This window comes from Ochlerotatus camptorhynchus, unplaced genomic scaffold (assembly GCF_037179485.1).
Source record: "Ochlerotatus camptorhynchus isolate MF236.1 unplaced genomic scaffold, CSIRO-AGI_Acam_v1.1 ptg000022l, whole genome shotgun sequence".
Classification (NCBI taxonomy): Eukaryota; Metazoa; Arthropoda; class Insecta; order Diptera; family Culicidae; genus Ochlerotatus; species Ochlerotatus camptorhynchus.
In genome coordinates, this window is record NW_027040514.1 from 5,543,592 (window position 1) to 5,563,758 (window position 20,167).

At 41.5% G+C, this 20,167-nt stretch overlaps 1 protein-coding gene across 7 annotated transcripts in view; it reads right to left on the reverse strand.

The window, feature by feature from the left end:
- Cbp53E (Calbindin 53E) overlaps window positions 1-20,167 on the reverse strand; it is a 302,857-nt gene that overhangs the window by 5,150 nt on the left and 277,540 nt on the right. For all 7 annotated transcript variants that reach the window (XM_065227714.1, XM_065227707.1, XM_065227700.1 and 4 more), the window contains one exon: window positions 7,603-7,659. In XM_065227714.1, coding sequence (XP_065083786.1) covers window positions 7,603-7,659 — 57 coding nt within the window. The remainder of the gene's footprint in view (window positions 1-7,602; window positions 7,660-20,167) is intronic.

Below are 20,167 nucleotides of genomic sequence, written 5' to 3' on the forward strand. Positions count from 1 at the left end.
AGATAGACGACACTCCGACCACGGCGAACGTAGAGGCACGGGTCAGATTCACAAGCCTTGAACTTCAGGTCCAGCAGCACTGCATTTAATGTCTTATTCCAACATCTGGCCGACTGAAGCAAGCCATAGATGCTCTTACGCAATCTGCAAACCATTTCCTCCTTCCCTTCGGCGCAGAATCCGGGCGGCTGAGACATATACAATTCCTCATCAACGGTTCCGTTAAGGTACGCTGTCTTGAAATCATATTGCTTCAGCAGTAAGCCTTCCTTACTAGCCACCGCCAGCAGCACACGTAGCGTCGCCTGTCGAGTAACCGGAGCGTATACTTCGGTGAAATCAATCCCAAACAGCTGAGTATATCCCTTAGCGACAATACGGGCCTTATGCTTGACTATGGTCCCCGTTTCATACCGCTTTAGCTTAAAGACCCACTTCACTCCAATCACTTTCTTCCCATGGGGTAGCTGCACCAACTCCCATGTCTTATTCGCATTGTGTGCCGCAATTTCCGCGTCCATGGCACTTTTCCAAGCAGGCACTAGTACTGCTTCTCTATAATCTTCGGGCTCTTCATCTACAGTCACTTGCCCCACTACAAAGTCATCGTAACGTCCTGGCAAAACTCCCCGATTGCGCCGATTCGCTCTGTTCAACACTGGTTGTTCTTCTGGAACCTCCGGTTCGAAGCCCAGGAAATCACTATCGTTCATTTCACTAGCATCATCGTACTCAGACTGTTCCTGTTCGTCACGCACTTCTGGACGTCGTCCACGATCCTCGATTATCACTTCTTCTTCACAATCACTCACACTATCACCACTCTGCTCAACAGGAATCTCCGAAGGAACTGGCTCCTCCTCCGGCTGTTCTGAGCCATTTCCCAGCTCCAGAAAGCGCGCGTCACGGCTTATAGTGATGCGATTCGTTGTGAGGTCAAGAAAGCGATAGCCTTTGTGCTGACTTGAGTAGCCGACAAATACTAGCTTCTTAGCTTTCGGGTCGAATTTCTTTCGTTTTTGGTCGGGCACGTGCACATAGGCTTCGCACCCAAACACTTTAAGTTCAGCCAAATCCGGTACTTTTCCTGTCCAAAGCTCGTAAGGCGTTTTATCCACAACTCGCGATGGCAACCGATTCTGGACGAAGTTCGCCGTAAGCACGGCCTCACCCCAATAACATTTGGGCAGCCCTGCATCCAACAGCATACAGTTGGCCATCTCCTGCAGTGCGCGGTTCTTCCATTCCGCTACACCATTCTGCTGTGGTGTATACGGAGTGGTATACTGCGAAACGATGCCCTCGGCTTTGTAAAACTGCTGTAAAGCCTCGCCGATATACTCGCCTCCTCCATCGGACCTAATCACCTTAGGTTTCCGCCCGAACACGTTTTCGGTCCACCGAACGTATTCCCGAATCTTGTGCTCTGCCTCGCTCTTCGACGTAAGGAGAAACACCGCGCAGAAACGACTGTAGTCGTCGATCAGGGTAATAAAATATTTATTCCCACCCGGTGTCGCATTTTCCATTGGTCCGCACAAATCTGTGTGTATCAGATCCAATGGCTGCGTCAGACTATACGCTCTCCGCAGTCCTTGACCTCGAATCCGCTGGCCAGTCCTTTCGACGTGATGACATTCACCACGTTCACTTCGCGGTGACCAAATCGGCGGTGCCACGTATGTTGGCACAGATCCGTATGACAACCTTTCACAGCCATACACTGCTCACCAATCTTCAGCTTGTATTGGCAGCCAACCAGTTCACCCACTGCGACAACCTTATCGTCAGAGTCTTGGATTTCACAACCATTCACATTGAACACAACCGTGAATCCCTTTTCGGCCAATTTCCGCACCGAAACCAGTCCTCCCTCCAAATTGGGGACATAGAGCACTCGCTCCAACGTAATCACAACGCGCTGGCCATTAGCGTTCACACCGATAACGTTTCCACTACCGATACCGCATGACTTCGTTTTTGTACCGTCAGCCAAAGTAACATCAACAACAACACCGCTCTTGAATTCAACGAAAAACCCGCGATCATTTGTCATATGACAAGTACATCCGCTGTCGATTGTCCATGCTCCCGGAATAGCACCACCCGCAACAAAACACACGGCACCACAGAACGAATCTTCTGCTACCACTGGTTTCGATTGCTGTGCATTTTCCGCTTGCACCTTTTTAGCCTGCTGACCGGAACTCGACTTCTTGCTCGATTCATCCGAACTGTCCTTGTTCTTCAATGCGGCCAACTTGCGACAATTTCTCTTGTAATGGCCAGGTTGTTTACAAAAAAACACTTCACGTTGTCACTGTTCACCACGTTAGCATCCGCTTTGTGGACTTTTTCTTCCTTAACACTGATTCCACTGGGACCCGCTCTTGGGCTCGCCCGCTTGTTACACTCATCGCGCAATCGAGCCACCACTAAGTCCATTGTTAAATCTTCGTGTGGCCGATTTTCCAGCGACGTAACAAAACTCGAGAAAGACGGAGGCAAACTGCGCAGCATCATTATCACCCGCAACTGCTCACTGATCTCAACACCGCTACTGTCAAGCCGATCAAACAAGTTTTCGATTTCTTCCAGGTGCTTTTCAACTTCGCCACCCTCACCGAGATTAATCGAACACAACTGCTGCAGGAGCATTGCCTGGGTGCCTATCGTTGCTTTCTCATGATAGGTTTTCAGGTTATTCCACATATCACGCGCGGTTTCGGCTTTCTTGATAAAACGCAGCTGGTTGTCATCAATAAACAACGAAATCGTCGCGCGAGCTTTCACATCGTTCTTCTTCCACTGCGCATAATGTTCATCCACTTCCTCCGGTTTCGCTGTACCAATCACGTCCCACAACTCTTCACGTTCAAGTAACGACTTCATCCGGAATTTCCAGGAAACATAATTTCCGCTACTCAGCTTCGCAAACGACACTCGCATGCCGTCCGCCATTTTGATTTTTCTCCGCACTAAAACTTTTCTCGGAAGACCAAACACTGCCTTCCGGTAAACCAGCTCTCGGCAAGAATCGCACAAATACTTCCTTGTTCACTTCCGGCAGCTGGGCCCATAACCTGTGGACCTGGACGCACCAACAGAGTCGCACGGAATCACCGGGAAACGAACAAAGGGAACACCAGAGAGCAGACAAAAGAAACCGCGGATACTTTCGGGGAGAAAAACTAGAAACGCGTGTGTGAAAGTAACTGATTTATTATGGAATGATACAAAACGTCAAAAGGATCAAATACAGTGTAGCCAGTAATCAAATTGGTTTTCTCTTATGCCAAGGTGGCTATATATCAAGGTGCTCATCCATTCCCAACAATAATGCCACATGTTTAAGAGGCAACTTACTGCCAGTCTTAGAAGGTGTCATCAATGATGATCATCAAACAGTGGGATTGATCACATCACACTGTAATTGTGCGTGACATTCATTTAGTGAAGATAACCTTCCAGCAGTCGCTGTAGCTTCATGTACTGAATACACCGCGAGCAATTCCAGTTATAGTTCTTTAACTATACCAGATACAAAACGAACGATTCAGTCTTGAGTAAACCTGTTCAGCTGGACAATAACCGCCTGGCAGTGGATAGTTTTAATGAGAGTGCAATTTACGTTTAGTGTTGGTAATTTTTACAACTGACTTATCCCTCGGCACGTGAACACTGCTGCCAACTTAAATGTCAGATACTACTTCCTCTTCCTTTTCATAACATATTGTATCAACAAGTCCGAACAATAAACACGCGTTTTTGTTAATCTCTAAAACCGAACCGGTCTTTTTCCGATCCGAAATCTTGGTTATGGGCCCAGGATCGTTTACTGGACGCGTAGCGGTCGAATATAGTGGATTGCGGTCGTAGTGTGATGATCTAGTGGAATGTGTCGAGACCGAAATAGATGATGTGCCGGGCTTTAAAGTCGAAGCCAAAGACGCGGCAGCATTCGTGCAGCTGAAGGAAAGAGCACTCAAGGAGAGGCGTAAGAAAGATAAAAAGTGTAAAACGATGATAGTGTCCCGGATCCATGATGATCAATTGGAACACTTGCCAGGGAGAGGCACTCCGAAGCAAATGTGGGATTCGCTGATAAAAATATTCGAGCGAAGAGTGTTGCAAAGCGGCTGCATTTGAACCGGCAGCTACACGAGTTGCGGTACACGGGTGGCGGCAGCCTGCAAGAACACTTTGTGAAAGTTTGATCGCTTGATTCGATTTTTTCGTGATGCCGGTGGTTTGATGGACAATATTGATGTGGTGTGTCGGTTGCTCCTCTCGTTGGGGACGGAATACGATGCAGTGGTGACATCTATCGAGTCGCAGCCGGAAGAACAACTCACCATGGATTTTGTGAAGTGTAGGCTCCTCGATGAGGAGATTAAAAGAAGAAGTTCAGTGTCAGATGCTAGTAGTGTGAAAACTGAGTCGGCCGCGTTTTATGGTGCCGGCAAGAAGCTAGTGAAGAAGAAGAAGATTTTTTTTTAAGTGTTTCGGTTGCCAAAAGGAAGGGCACAAACTGGTGGACTGCCCTGAGAAGAAGAACAAGAGTGAAGTGAAGCCGTCTGCGCACGTCACGAGTGAGAGAAAAGACGGAGTGATTTTCTTGAGCGATGGCGAAACGAATTTAGGCGAACGAAGCAAAATTCGGTGGTACATTAACTCGGGTGCAACCGAGCATATATGCAACGATAAACGACTGTTTGACAAACTGGTTCCGATGGCGCAGCCAATGGACATTGCTGTGACTTTTTGACTTTAAATGATCTTTATTTCTTGTATTTGTGTGGTTTACATTTATTACTTATCAAGTGACACAGATGCGTCTTTTCAACTTTAGTTTTTTTGAAATTTCAATTATTATTAATTACAGTTCCTAGTCCTATCAGGCCTGTTTTAAGAATGACCACCTTGGTGGGTGGACTTTACTGTTGCCAAAAGTGGTGAATATATAACAGTAATTTCAGTGCTAGAAGATAAATCCATCAAGGCGAAGCGAAAGTGTCCAGATGTAGTGTACATCCCCGAGGCAAGGGCCAACCTGTTCCCCATCAGCAAGGTGGAATCTGCTGGAATGCAGGTGGTGTTTGAAGGCGGTCATGTCGAGATTCTACGAGACTCGGTGATGGTGGCCACTGGAACTCGGCGAGATAAGTTATATAAGCTCAACTATGTGTGTGAGATTCCCTATTATTTTCTGGTCAAATAAATAAGGCGAATGAACTCTGGCATCGGCGTTTCGGCCACCTGCTGAATGGGGAGATAGTCGACGGATGGAAGCGGTGCAGGATGAGAAACATCTGGCGATCTGTGAACCATGGGTAGCGGCGAAGCAGACGCGAAATCCTTTTGCGTTGCGGCAGGACTGGCGATCGAGTCGAGTGTTGGAGCTGGTGCACTCCGACGTTTGCGGACCGGTGACACCGGCAAGTTAGAGTGGGGAGAAATACTTCGTCACTTTCATTGACGATTGGTCGAGGTTCACGGTGGTGTATTTGATCAAGTCAAAGGACGAGGTTGCTAGCTACTTTAAGGACTACGAGGCGCAAGCAACGGCCAAGCTTGGCTCTAAGATTTCCCGCCTGCGTTCGGACAACGGTGGGGAGTATGTTGGCAAACAGATGCGTTCGTTCTGCCAGTAGCAGGGAATCAAAATGGAGTTCGCAGTTTCTTACTCCCCCGAACAACACGGAGTGAGCGAACGGATGAATCGAACGCTCGTGGAGAAGGCCCGTTCGATGCTGTTCGACTCCGGCATAAGCAAGACGTTCTGGGGAGAAGCGATTGAAACGGCGGCGTTTCTAGCGAACAGGAGCCCTGCTTGTGCGATTGGGCAGAAGGTGACACCAGCGGAGATGTGGAATGGTAAGCGACCGGACGTTTCGAAATTGAAAGTTTTCGGCCCTCCGGCTTATTGTCACATTCCGAAGGAAACCCGTAGGAAGCTGGAAGGAAATTTTCGTGGGCTACGGTGCAAACGGGTATCGTGTATGGAATGCCAAACAACGACGGAATGTCACAGTTTGCGATGTTATCATTGACGAGAATGCCAAAGCGGAGTCGATCGAGAAGGAGAAATCGATACCAACGATGATTCGTGTATCGAGCGAATCGATTACGAATGAGAGTTCCAAGGAGGAGCTGCAGAGCGAAGGTGGCGATCATAGCGAGTCGGATCATGAAGATGGCTCCGAAGAAGAGGGTTTCGATAGCTGTTATGACACCACGCGCGAAGAGGAAAGCGATGAAGCAACTCGGATTGAACCCAGTGGTGATGCAAGTGGTGAACCAACAACTGGAACCCGGAACAGGAAGTCTCCTGTATGGCAGCAGGATTATGACATGACGTTCGTGCGATTCGCTTTTGGAGCAATGGAGTACGTCGACAACTTGCCGAGTACCGTAGCAGAGCTGAAGAAGAGGGATGACTGGCCAAGATGACAGGTGGCCATCCAGGCGGAGCTGGATGTTCTGAAGCGAAACAGCACATGGGATCTAATGAAACTTCCCGATGGGCAGAACGAGGTGTCTTGCAAATGGGTGTTTAGGATTAAACCCGGGAATGGAGATGAGCCAGACAAGTATAAGGCGCGTCTGGTTGTACGTGGTTTAAGCCAACGTCTCGGTTACGACTACACTGAAACTTATTCCCCGGTTGCTAGAGTAGACATACTGAGAGCCTTGTTAGCTGTGGCGAACAAAGAACGGATGCATATCCATCAAATGGATGTTCGATCCGCTTTGCTCAATGGAGATCTTGCAGAGGAAATCTATATATCGCAACCGGAAGGCTACAAAGTAGGAGAAGGATTAGTATGCCGTTTGAAGAAGACGCTTTATGGCCTCAAACAGGCCTCGAATGCTCGACGTGAATGTTTTCTGAATACGTTCTATTCTAATGCTCCAGGAAAGTTGGCAAGGAATCCAACAGATGAAGTCTCAAGAATCGCGTGCACAAGTGAACAGAACAGTGCCTTTAAGTAGTACGGATCCGAAAAATCTCTTGAGATCCTTGATATGAACCCAAGTTGACGATTTGCCGTAGTGACTACCACTGAACGAAGTAAGTCAAACGGAAGCTTAGTGTCTAAGAGTTGGAAAGGTACGATTTTAGCCAATCTACCAAACCGTCTGAAACTCCCAGACGAGACATTTGCCGAAGAAGAATACCATGATCAAAACCTCGTTGGGCTCAGAAAACAAAGCTCTTTCAGATGGTAAAAACTGATATTTTTTTCAAAATTAAAGAACACACCACTGACATCTGGCTTTGTATTCGTGGGAAACATTTAGCTAAGCCATGAACCCGTATGCAAAAGTTATGAATTGGTTCGTGTCTGATCTATTCTGGACAAATTATTTTTATCTAGATCAATGTCCTATCCAAAATCCTATGTCAGGATCACTGCACATTTAAATCGGCCGTTTACGATTTTCGGACATAAGTCAGGATTAAGTGTCATGTCGGTTTGTCGGTGGTTCCACGCCAAATTACGAATCGGAAAAATTCGATATGATCCGATTTGCATGAAACTATGCATAATTGTTTGTTATTGAATGTAATTGGGAGATTTAATTTCAGTTACTCACCCTATCGTATAGCGAAAACACCTTCTCGATGTCATCCTTCGTCAGTCGGGCTGCTCCCTGTAAATCCATCCGGCAGTGCGAAAGAACAAAAAAGAAACACATTCACAAGGATTAGTTTAATCTCACATTTCACATCCATTTCCCTTTCTTCATTTGAATAAAAAAAAACAGAAAAACGACAAAGAAAGTAACAAGGAACGAGTGATAAAATAAACTTCAGCAATAGTAAGTCGCTCATTAAAACAAACACTCCAAGAGATTATCCAACAATTACCATTATCCGAATATGATACTCAACTGCAGTCGTTTTTTTACGCTGCTTACGGCTTCATTCTTCGTTTTACTCAACCTACGAATACTTTTTACTTGATTCAATAAACGAACGAACGAACCAACAAACGCCAAAAATCATAGACTGTAGGAACGTGAGCGAGTAGAAGCTGTACATGAACATCAAGATATACATAGTCAAGATAACGAGTAAAGAAAACAATTTTCCCAAAAACTACGAACGACGACGTCGACCGAAAAAAAGGCACAAATTCAGCTTCTGCTTGTTTGCAAAGCTTTCAGTTTGAAACGAATGGCGGAAACAATTTCAGCCAGCAATGTGTAGCTCCAGCTGATGTTGGCAAACGAAAAAAAACTACAATCTACGAGCAGATGAAATGAACCGGGAAATGCGATCAAAATGAATTCAAACTATGTTGGGTGGGATAAATTTGTACAAGATGTTTTAGCAGTGGCAAGAAGAAGATAAGCATTATGCATGGAACATTTTCAAACCAAAAGAAGGGAAAAGGAATACGGGACACTCATGCGAGTATCGTGCAAACAAAAGTTCGACGTAGGAAGCTTTGAGTGTGCAGAACAGAAAGCCGACATCAAGACAAACTACAAGCAAACAGTCGTCGTTATAGTTACTATGTACATGGAATGGGCGGAAAACTGATACCGGGCGGGGGCTGGGAAATGAACTACTTGAAAGTGGATAAGATTAACCCGGTGCTGGTTGGGTGTCTGAAGAATCTTCAGTTCAAGTTCTCTTGTAAAACGGATCCTACCTTCTCGTCCCAGTGGGTTTAAAAGTCTTTTTACACGCTGCTAAGAAAACGTGGATTTAAAGTGATAGACAAGATATACGTCGTCACTTGAAGATATGAATTTTGTTATTAATCCCTCTAAAATTGAGATGCATGATTTATTTTTTCACAATGTTTTTTTTTCACAAGCAAAAAATAAATTTTAATATTACATCCAAGAGGATGCACTTCATGTCGAAAATCTCATGTAATTTTTATGGCCGCTAAAATAAACAAATGCAGTAAAAGCAGCGTAATGTCAGTTCATGCACTGTATTAATGATAATTTTGTCCTAGATTTTGTCCTTTCTGGCAAGTAATATTACACCATATTTTTGACACGATTGCATCCACTTTGATGTGATATCCAAATTTATTTTTTGCTGTGTAGTAGCACCCCCCCCCCCCCCTACTACCCTCATCGGGGAAATATTTCATTTGCTTTCATCATTCGTCGCAGGTAATGCATCCAATCACTGATTCTGTTATCAGTATGGTTGAGATCGTAATCTCCCATACCACTGGCTTCAACACACTGTCGAACATTAAGGGAGTTTGTAGATCGCCGATCGTAGGTTCATCTGTCGCTCTCAATTTAGGTTGGCCAAAACCGATATTAAGGAATCTTACAAGGGGTATTCACACCTTAATCTGTGCCATGCTCTTTGCCCAAAGTGTCGAAGTAGGCCGAAGTGTGCCAATATCCCATGAGTTTGGCAACCCTGAAGTTATAATGACATTTGCGATTGTGTTTAAATTTTCAGTTTCGGAGCAGGAGGTGAAAGAGAAACTGATGGAAGTTATCAAACGTATACGGTTTTCAAGCAATCTCGACCGATCCACAAGATTCTGGCTCGAAGTCTATTTGAATTACTGATTACTTTCAGGTGTTCAGGGACGAAATCGATGGAGGAAGAAAATGCCACCGGCATACTTTGAAATCCTCTATAACTAAAGCAAACAACGAACTTGAATGGACGGGAAGATGAACGATGGTCATGTAATCGACGCGTACCTAGTGCGAACCTAGAGCCATCCCTGCCGGATTGAAATGTTGAAATATGTGTTGCACAGTGTAGTTGGCTCATCTGCACGCCCATAGGCTCTTGGTAAATAGAACCCATGAAATGACCGATCGGCCACCCATCGCACCGGGGCCTCTTGCAATGAACAAGTTGAACTAGGGGGGGGGGGGGACCTCCGCGCAAATCAAATGGAGAGTTACCTCACTAGTAACAGAGAGTCACACGATTCTAGGAATAGGCCTGAATAACAAGCAATAATAGCTGAGGAAACACGCAAGGGAAAAGGAGAAAAATTCCATACAGGAAGATCCTCGGCTAAACCGATATTCGAACCTGGCCAAAAACCCCTATGGTAATCGTTTTATCTTTATTCATTATTCGATGCTGGGATATAAAGTTGAAGTACGTTAGGCTGATGTACATTCATCAGTTATGCTACATAACAAACTTGTAAATTTAGCTAGACTTTCATAGAATATCCTCGAAGGATAGGGCACCTTCGTTCAAAATGTAAATTTGACCATCGCATGACGCAGGATAATTTTCCGGACGTTCCCGTTTCGGTTAAGGCTTTGTTGTACGTTCTGGGCACCGGTGTCAGAAACATCTCCACTTGTAACAAATCAGCTGCAATGAAGAGCAATATTTTCAAGGGCTGTTTGGAAGAAGGAATCTAATCTACTTACATACAGTCACTTTTTCCGGAAGTCTGCTCGACTACCGTTGAAAACGGAATTCTTCGTCATTTCTTCTGCAGCCGGCACAATTTAGTCACCGTTCCGATTCGTAACTACAGAGATATGTACTGCAAACGTGCATAAACTGATGTTCAATGTCTATCGGTTTGTTTTTTAACTTTATGTACCAATCTATTTACTTATTGGGCATAAAATTGGACAAAACAAAGTATTCATTCTTAGCAACGATTGGCAAAATGTCGACGCTTGACAGTGATGCCATTTTATATTATATTGTTTGTATTCTTCAATTCAACGTGTGCCCTAACGTGTCGAACAGTGTGCCATGCTGTGTTTCGGCACAGTGTGCAGAGTTTATTGCCCCTTGGAATCTCGATAGATCTCAGGTCCGAAAATAAATTAGTGGAAAAACAACTAATTTTAAGACTGTTGTAAAATTTTATGTCACCCCCTCCCCTGTTTCAAAAATTACATAATGTTGAACGGGAAAAGCAAAATTAAGTCCTAGTCAAAATCGTCCTGTGCTTTATCTTAAAACCTTTTTTTTAAACAATTTATTAATTTGTTAAATTATTTGTTTATACGAAAAATCATTGAAATTTTCATTGCAATAGCAGATTATCATCACTATACAACAAAATTGCATTGACCAATTTATCAAACACCCACCATCTTGAATTCTCAATTTTGAAAATCATTCAGCATTTTGATTCTACCATTTTGAAGATTAACTACCATCTTGGAATTGAAATTTTAATTGCAATTGCAATAACATTTCATTGATATAAAATTTAATAAAAGACTGGCCATTTTGAATCCACCACTTTGGAAATCTACTGCCATCTTGTATAATCCAGTTTGTAAATAATTTACCAACTTGGAAATTAAATTACTAATGCACCACCTATGTAGAGGGCGCCAGGCGAGTTCGAGAGGAAACGTCAACCAAACTGTTTGTTTACATCAGAATAAGGATTTTTTACAGTGCAAAATAAAGAATTTTGCATTAAACATCTTGCCAATTTCCATCGGCAATTGAATGTTGATGTTGTGATTTTCTAAAGATCTGAACTGATTTCACAACTATTCACACACAAGAAATCCGGGAAATCATAACCGCTAAGGCACTATTCTAATTTTCCTTTTTGTCATTAAACATATTCCTGAACACCAGCAGGAACCTTGCAGAAACGATGTAGATCTAGTTTTGGAGCACCTCAGATGAATCAATTTATCAGGAGAAGTGAAAGAGTGTTCCGCTTCCTATGTCTCACGGCAAAAATTACTACTCACTACCGGAGGTTGAATCGATCGCATAGGTCGACCGTTTTATAAAAGACCGGCCATTTTGAATCCATCATCTTGAAAATTATTCACCATCTTGAAACAACAATTTTGAAAATCAACCGCCATTGTGACATTAAAATTATTATTTCAAAAGTGGAATCATCATAACTTTGCTTCACCCAGCTCTATCGTTTTCAAATCTGGTCCTGATAATTCTCCTAAAATTTGCGCTCATTTGGTTGCGAACTCATACTGCACTGGCCTTTTTGAAGTTTCCATGGGAATTACTATGGGAAAAGAGAACTTTTTGTAATCATCGTTCAACCCCTCGCTGTAATAATCTACCGCATTTTAATTGAACGTCAGGATAATTCAAGCATAACTTTTCAAAAGGACGTAAGTCGCAAAAAATAAACAAAGCGATATTTTGCATCTAAACGAATATAAAATACATGCTTTTCCTACGAGTTGATGAAAAACAAGGTTTGAAATTGAAATCGTCAGAATAATAACAACGCTTTACGACAATCGGTTGATGATATCCGAGCCGCTTTACATCCGGTTACGATGAAGTCTATGTTTGAATCCTGCAAAAAACGCTGTGATATGTTTGTTTTTGTATTTCCAGGAGCAACATGTTTATTATTTCAAAAGTATTCTAATAAAATTGCACCTTAATCTTGACTTTATTATTGAACTTCACATACCATTCTGACCAGGGCTTTCCTTATACGAAAAACACAAATCTGACAGCAGATAATGCGATGACCCTCTCATCTCCGCTTTTAACATCAATTAATTCACAACTCTGGCTAGTTATGTAAATAAACCAACCATCCGACAATTCCTCAATGTTTTTCGAGCTGCCGACGTATCTTCACTGCAAAGCAAAAACCGGTGTATCTGATTTGACGTATGTGAAAACCCTTCTGTCAAATTGACGAATCATGCAGGGTGTATGTAACAATCAGGGTGTGATACCGACGAATCGATCAGGGTGTATGTGAGTAGTACACAAGTAAAAGGTGTATGATTTTGTTTTATCAAAAGTCTTGTCCGTGTTTGCAAAACTCAACATTTTTCACAATTCACTTAAACGCAATCCCTTTATCCAACTAATAGCACAAACAGATTTAAAAAAAATAGCATTAACTATTAAATAGGATTTAATAATCTCATATAGACATTGCTATCCAATGTTTCTAATTTCATATCAAATGTTACATACGTCCTTTTGAAAAGTTATGCTTGAATTATTCATTAATTGATGATGATCTTGTGAAATGCTCCATCAACTGCTCAGCAGGCCACATTGGTGTACTTGGCGTGACGAATAGGATAAAAAATCCAGGGTACTATGTCATAAGTGCAATATGCAGTTGCCCTTAAAGCAGTCGATTAGTCATATCAGAAAGCTGGCGGCTTCGAAATCAATTAAAAACTAATTACCTTGAAGCGAAGACAACAAAACAAGAAGACTGGCAACTCTTCCATTTCTCATACAAAAGCTATGAGACAGGTATAATCGCGTCATCTGCCAGGTAAATGCTTTGAACGAATTTGATAGCAAAGATTACATCCTCAGAAGAAGGGTTTGTGTTTTTGCTCATTTTTCTATGCGTTGCTTCCACCTTCACTCAAGCGCAGCGCCATTGCATCTGTCGCTTGGATTCTGGCAAAGTTGCCAGTCTTCTTAATTTGTTATCTTCGCTTGAAGTCTAATCAAAAAGTGGTCTTGAGCAAAGTTGTAGCTGATAGCAAGCATTCCCGTAAATCATTATCGTGAAGGGCTAGAACGTTGAGCAGTGTCTGTTTTTATTATTTACTATTACACGCATGGAGTAGCGTTTCAACCCAGTGTAGATGAATTGCGTTTGTTTTAAAAATCTTCACTGTTACGTACGAGCGAAATGAACCAACACCAACACGACACGTTCTTCAGCGCTATATTTGTGTAAAATGAAAATAATCATGATGCATTTCTCGATGAACATTTCAAATGGTCCTATCTGCTTTGATCGATTCTCTTCATCGACTTTCTCTTTTCATAACCACTGCCATTCCAACAGATTTCGCGCTAATTCTACCACATAGTTTGATAAAGGAGGTTCTTATCTAGCGTACAAAACGTCAAATACAACAGGGAAAGGTTTTGCAGCTTAGTTATTAACGAAAGAGAAAGTCGATGAAGAGAATCGATCAAAGCAGATAGGACCATTTGAAATGTTCATCGAGATTTGATCCTCAAAATCATCCTCACCAAAATGAAGGCGATTATTAATATTGACAACAACAGAGGCGATAATGAGCTTCTTCTTCTTCTTCTTCTTCTTCTTCTTCTCCTTCTTCTTCTTCTTCTTCTTCTTCTTCTTCTTCTTCTTCTTTTTCTTTCCTTTATTTAACGTCGGTTTCTGTTCCGCAATCTAGTGCCAATCACCGACGGACATCGATAACCATCCATTGACGGCAATCGAATGTGCAGGAAGGCAGCTTCCACACCTGAGTAGGATATCGCACCCATTAAACACACATGGGCCGGGACCAACAGGTTTACTACCCTTCCGAAGGAAAACGTGACCAGAGATTTTTATGCCTCAGAAAAATCCCACCGACCTCGGCTGGGATTGAAATAATGAACATCCAGCCACGAATGAAGAAAAAACAAATGTTGACGGCGATACTCAGAGGTTGCCTGGATCAAGAGAATGTTGTTATATAGGTCAAAATTCAAATTGTGTAGTGGTAAGCGTGATTACCTCTCACCCCAGCAGGCCTGGGTTCAATACCAGTCGGCGCCACCGGGATGTTCTTGAGGCATAACATCTCTGATCACGCCTTCCGTCGGATGGGAAGTAAAGCCGTTGGTCCCCGGTTCATGAGTTGATGGGTCGATAGGTAGGTAGGGTCCAGGTGTGGGAGCTGCCTTCCTGGCACGTCGGTAGCATTGGTGCTCAGCACGGAAAACAAGATCGACGGAAAAAACAAACCAAAGGAAAAAAAAAAAAAAAAAAATCAAATTCATGCAGGTAGTTGGTCTGTCTGTTAAGGTTGTCTTCATTTTCAGCTAAGTTTAGTGTAAAAAAATTATTTTTATCAGCACTGACGTTGAGAACAAAAACTTCGCTTTTCCTATAGTAATTCCCATATAAACTTCAATGAGTTCGCTTCAAAATAAACTCAAATTTTAAGACACCGATCAGGACCTGATTTAGAATCGATAGATCTTGGTGGAGCAAAATCGATATTTTAAACCGCCCTACTAGTGGTATTGCTGTAATTTGAATTTGGGTGTGGTTTGATCGGGTGCGGCGTCAAAAACAAAGCGAAAGCATCAACTTTCTGACAACTGATTTCCAAGTCATTAATCCTGAAGTGTGATCCTCCTCAAGTGGTATCAAATAAGACTAGCTTCTGTGTCAGTATTCATCCGTTTCACTTCACCACTACCTCCCGATGCAATGATGGCAACGTTTCGGTTATCGTTTGACCTGAATCTTTCGGTGTTGCTGCAGCTGCTGCTGCTACGAGCTATTATAATAGCTGCTGAAAAAGATGCAGAGTCGTGACAGAGACATGATACCCAATAGAAGGTATTTGCTTTGTCATGTACTACTACTGCCGTATACATGCTTCCTAAATGCTGCTACAATTTCCTGATCATCTCATTGTTTGAAACGATACGCCTTGCACATGTCTATGGTGCGGTGGCAGCATTTTCCAAACCAGAGGCACGTTTTCTTATGAATATATGTATGGATTTCAACGCTTATCGTTAGCCCCTTGAGTCGTGCAGCTTCCAGTGAGATTTTCCTGAGCCGATAAACACCCTCCGCCTCAGCTTAAAGTGAAGATGAGCTTTTCTGAAGTAATTGGCTTCCACCGTTTGATCCTCTGATGCCTCTCTTATCGCACGGAAAATGGACTGATGAAGTGCGTTGATGGGTTTGCTTTCAGATTAATTCTTTGCCGGCGTGATAAAGTTTGGTATCAAATTACGTACGAAGCTTCTCATCCAAAATCACACTTTTCTTGAATAGATCCTTTTTTCCGTCATCGGTGATGAACCGCAGAATGTTGTCCCTTCTATCTATTTACGTAACTGCAGATTACATGAATATTCAATATGTCCCGGCCGGGTACTTGTGCGGGCACAAATGAAACGATGGGAAATACACATGCTAGTTATTCGGGCCATCATGGGGCCGGATGGGATGGAATATCAATTCAATTTGTCGAGGGGTCGCCTTTTTTTTTCGTCCCGGCTAATCTAGGGGGCGTCTAACTGATTTATGATAGCGATAGCGAGGGAGATGGCATTCGTCCGGGGCAAAATTGAATACGTACATTTATGCGCAGCGTGAAGTGATTATAATTTGAATGTTATGATAGGGCTAGTTATGTGGGTCGTGAATTGGTTCTCTCTAGGTTTCGCTGTGAGGCCACTGAAGCGTGTTGAAATTTATCGTTATTTGAATGCAGATTAGATGGAATGTCTGGCGCTGTCGAAGTTTGTGATATCAGTCAGTGGGATGTTGAATTTTGGCGGTGACAAGCAATTGCAGGAAAGAGCCCTTTATTCGGTTGAAGAGTTTTGTTTGTTTTGAAATGTATGTTGAAACTTTGTGATATAGAAAGTTTTAAAGATTTTAAACTGTTAGTGGAGCCAATGGAGCCAAAACCCTCTCGTCTGAGATGAGGTCAGCTCCAACTATTTTTGGTCCTGTCCTGATTTCTAGATTCAATAGAAACCCATTGGAGACAAACCAATTAACCAACACAGCGGATTACATATTTGAAACAAACGTATGTATGGTAGAGAACGGTTTCAGCTCCCTTCCCCTTTATAGGTCTCAAGAGAGAGGGGAGAAGCGGTTCTCCACCCTACATTGATGTTAAAAAGATAACACCGGATGCTTTCGTCGAAGTATGGCACCCAGTATGGCAATTTAAACCACGAATCTCAGTACAGTCAACTGAACATCTGTTATGTCAATTCTAAAAAAGATTTAATTTTAAGTCTGCAGGGAGCATTTTGATCCCAAACAGTTAACTTCCATGTATTTCCTTCGTATCGGATTAACTCGTTCTGAAAATAAAAATAAAATTATCTTTTGCTCGAGTCTTAAATAACTTTAATTGAATTAATCATTTCCAACATTTAATTCCTGAACATTGTTTATTCGTTGAAAATTATCTGTCTTAGTAATGATTTCATTTCAAATCAGAATCTCCCACACGCTAAGATCAGATTATCTAAAATTAGGTTTTGTTTTTACCGAAAAATTCGTATGTACCATAAAACCCAGGGGAGGAGGTGGCTGTCAAATACAAACAATCGTCGCCTACCTCGCATAACTGGTTCCAAACGTAAACAAGCCATAAGAAACCTATAGGGTTTGTCTACGTTTGGAACCAATTTCATACAAGAATGGTCAGTAGGCTGATTTGACAGCACGTCCCTCCCCAGCATAAAACCCATAATTAAGGTTTAATTTACCGATAAAAACGTTAATATTTACCAATATTTTGAGTAAGTTGTGTTAACCAATAATTGGGTGAAAATTATGTCACTATCGAGCTATCGAGAAAAATAATATTGTTGTGCGCGTGTTCGTAAAAGTAAACAAAAGTAAACTGTGAATCGAAAAAAATGTTACTAGTACTAAACTAGTTACAGGTCAGTAAATTTAATAATAAAATTAACTAATCGAAGTGAATTCAATCGATTATCTGCTTATCAGGGCTCTTTTTTAACCACACTTTTTCCCCTTTTTTCTAATATCTAGATCGAAACCAGTTCGAAATACGGGGATCGAGCCAGCTGCCTCCAGCTTGGTTGTACCGTGCTGACTAGGCAGCAGCGTTGCCAGATATACCGATTTATCGGTATTTATACCGATTTCCGAACTGGATACCGATATACAGATAAGATTCCTCAGAATACCGATTTATACCGATTTTTTAAATGATCAAAATTATTATTGCCTACCCGCGCTCGAATTTCAGAGAAAATTACTGTGAGAGACTTGTATCTTTTGAAAAAACCTAAAATTTTGGAGCCTTCAAAATTCTTAAAAAAAAATCATATATGAAAATGTTATATGCTTAATACTATTTTGGACTAATGTTTCCATTTCTTCACCGTTTTTGGCTACCCATGAATCGAGAAACTGTCGATGCAGCTTTCCGGTTATTCTTAGAGAATCGAGAAATACTTTTTAAACATTATTTAGCTTCCTTAAGTTTTTGTCCATTCTTTACTTCCTGAATTTTCTTCCAACTTTCGCCTTGAATTTTCTTCCACCTTACACCATAACTTAAATTTTCGATCCCTCCCGAAAACTTATTTCAACTTCCCTTGGAAACTTCTTCAGCCATCGCTTCCGTCTTCTCCCATCAGTTTTTGCAACCTCCCCTGAACTTCAGGGATGTTTTCAGATGTTTATTGCGGATTCACACTAGCTGCAGGAACATTTAAGAAGTTCTGAAACTTCAAAAAAGTCTAGAATTTTGAGTAAGTTCCGATAAATTAAAATCTAATTAAAGATAGTTTCATTAACTTCTGTTCAAATTCCAAAACCCGAAAATTTCAGGAATGTCCAGCGAACTCCAGTGAACTTACGAAAACATCAGAAATATTTTGGAAACTTCACTAGTCCAAAGAACTTCAGGGAAATTTAATGGTTTTCGAGAAAGTTAAATTTGTTTCAGAGAATTGAGAGAACTTTAGGGAAGCTCCGTGAACATCAGGACAGATCAATTAATTTCAAGGAAATGCTGATATTTTAAAGGATTTCCGAGAAACTCAGGCAATTTTCCACAAATTTAGGAAACGTAAGCGAAGTTACATGAACATTAGAACACTGTGAGAACATTTAATGGGAAGTTCCGTGCTTTTGAATGGCAGTGCCAAGAATTAACATGTTAAAAATTGGGAAGATCAGAGATATTCAAAGCTAATGTTCCGAGTACTTGGAGGATGATCAGAGAACTCTAAAACATCCCCATTAACTTCAAGAAAATTTCAAGAACTTTTAAGGAATTCCGTGGAATTATGGAATATTCCTAAGTGCATGTTCCGAAAACTTCGAATGTCCCGAAAACTTCAGGGGCGTCTTTAGAGAAATTTTATGAATATCAGGAAAATTTGCTGGATCATTAGAACATCCCCCAGAAATTTCTTTCTTCCTTTTATATCCTTGTTTCTTTCGACTGTTGAATTTCTCCAGAAGTTTCTTGCAATATACATAACGAAGTGTCAGCCAGCGTCTTCAGGAAGTTTCTTCCGTCTTCTTCTGAAAGTTTGTTCATAAGCCATAGATTTTCAACTTCTATTGGAAGGTTTTTCCGAACTTCTCCTGGCTTCCCCTAGAACTGGCTACTTTTGGAATTTACTTCTATTTTCCGAAACTTTTCTGGCTTCCTTTGGATGTAACATCCTATTTTTTACGACGGTTTCTTTGAATATTCTCTTACAGTAATACAAATTGCAATGTGATAAAAAATGATATATATGTGTCGGACACATAGTTCTTATGTGTACACATACAATTCATGTGTAACCACACATACTATTCATTTGTCTCATAAATTTCATGTGTACTTCTGAGTGGATTCTGTTAATGTGTGGACACCTGAAAATTATGTGGAATTTTACATGGAATTTTACAATAAAAATGTGTTGAATTTTATCAGTGTAGAAGTTTCTCAATTCTTGTCTTGGTAGTTCTCGGATGTTTCTCCGACTTTTCTGAGAACTTTCCTCAAATTTCGACCAGAAGAGCCTCTTTCTTCATTCTCTGGATGTCCCTTCAGAAGCTAATTCAAACATTCATTTTTTTTTGTTTCAGAATTTTCCGATCATAGTCTTAAATTTAAAATGTTCGCTTTCAAAAACAGCTTTAATATAAAATAAAATAAAAAAGTAAATACCGATAAATACCGAGTTAAAAAAAAAAAAAAACTAAGATACCGATAAACTCTAAAACAATCTGGCAACGCTGCTAGGCAGGCCCTTCTAAATATAGATATGCAAACTTTGATCAAATTTACACAGCCATCAATTTTACGGATTTTCCGGGTCTTCCGATGGGTCATTTGGTGACCACTCAGAACCAATTAACAACATTTATATATAAAATAATCAAATCCATTAAGTTACAGAGAAAAGTCATGGCCTACTTTGATGAAATTTACGTTGCAATCAATTTTACTTATGGTCTGGAACTTCCGGTGGGCCATCTAGTCCGTCAGAGTCAATCAAAATTTCACATAGTATCAAAACAAATCTATGCATACTTTGATCAAATTTAAAATATAAAAAAACATTTAACCACATTTTATGTAGTCACAGACACAAGGCCTACTTTGATTAAATTTACACAGCAATCAATTTTACAGACTATCCGATTTTTTTGCAGATCATCGTATATGTACAAAATCACCATTTACTTCATTCCATGTAGTTGCAGAG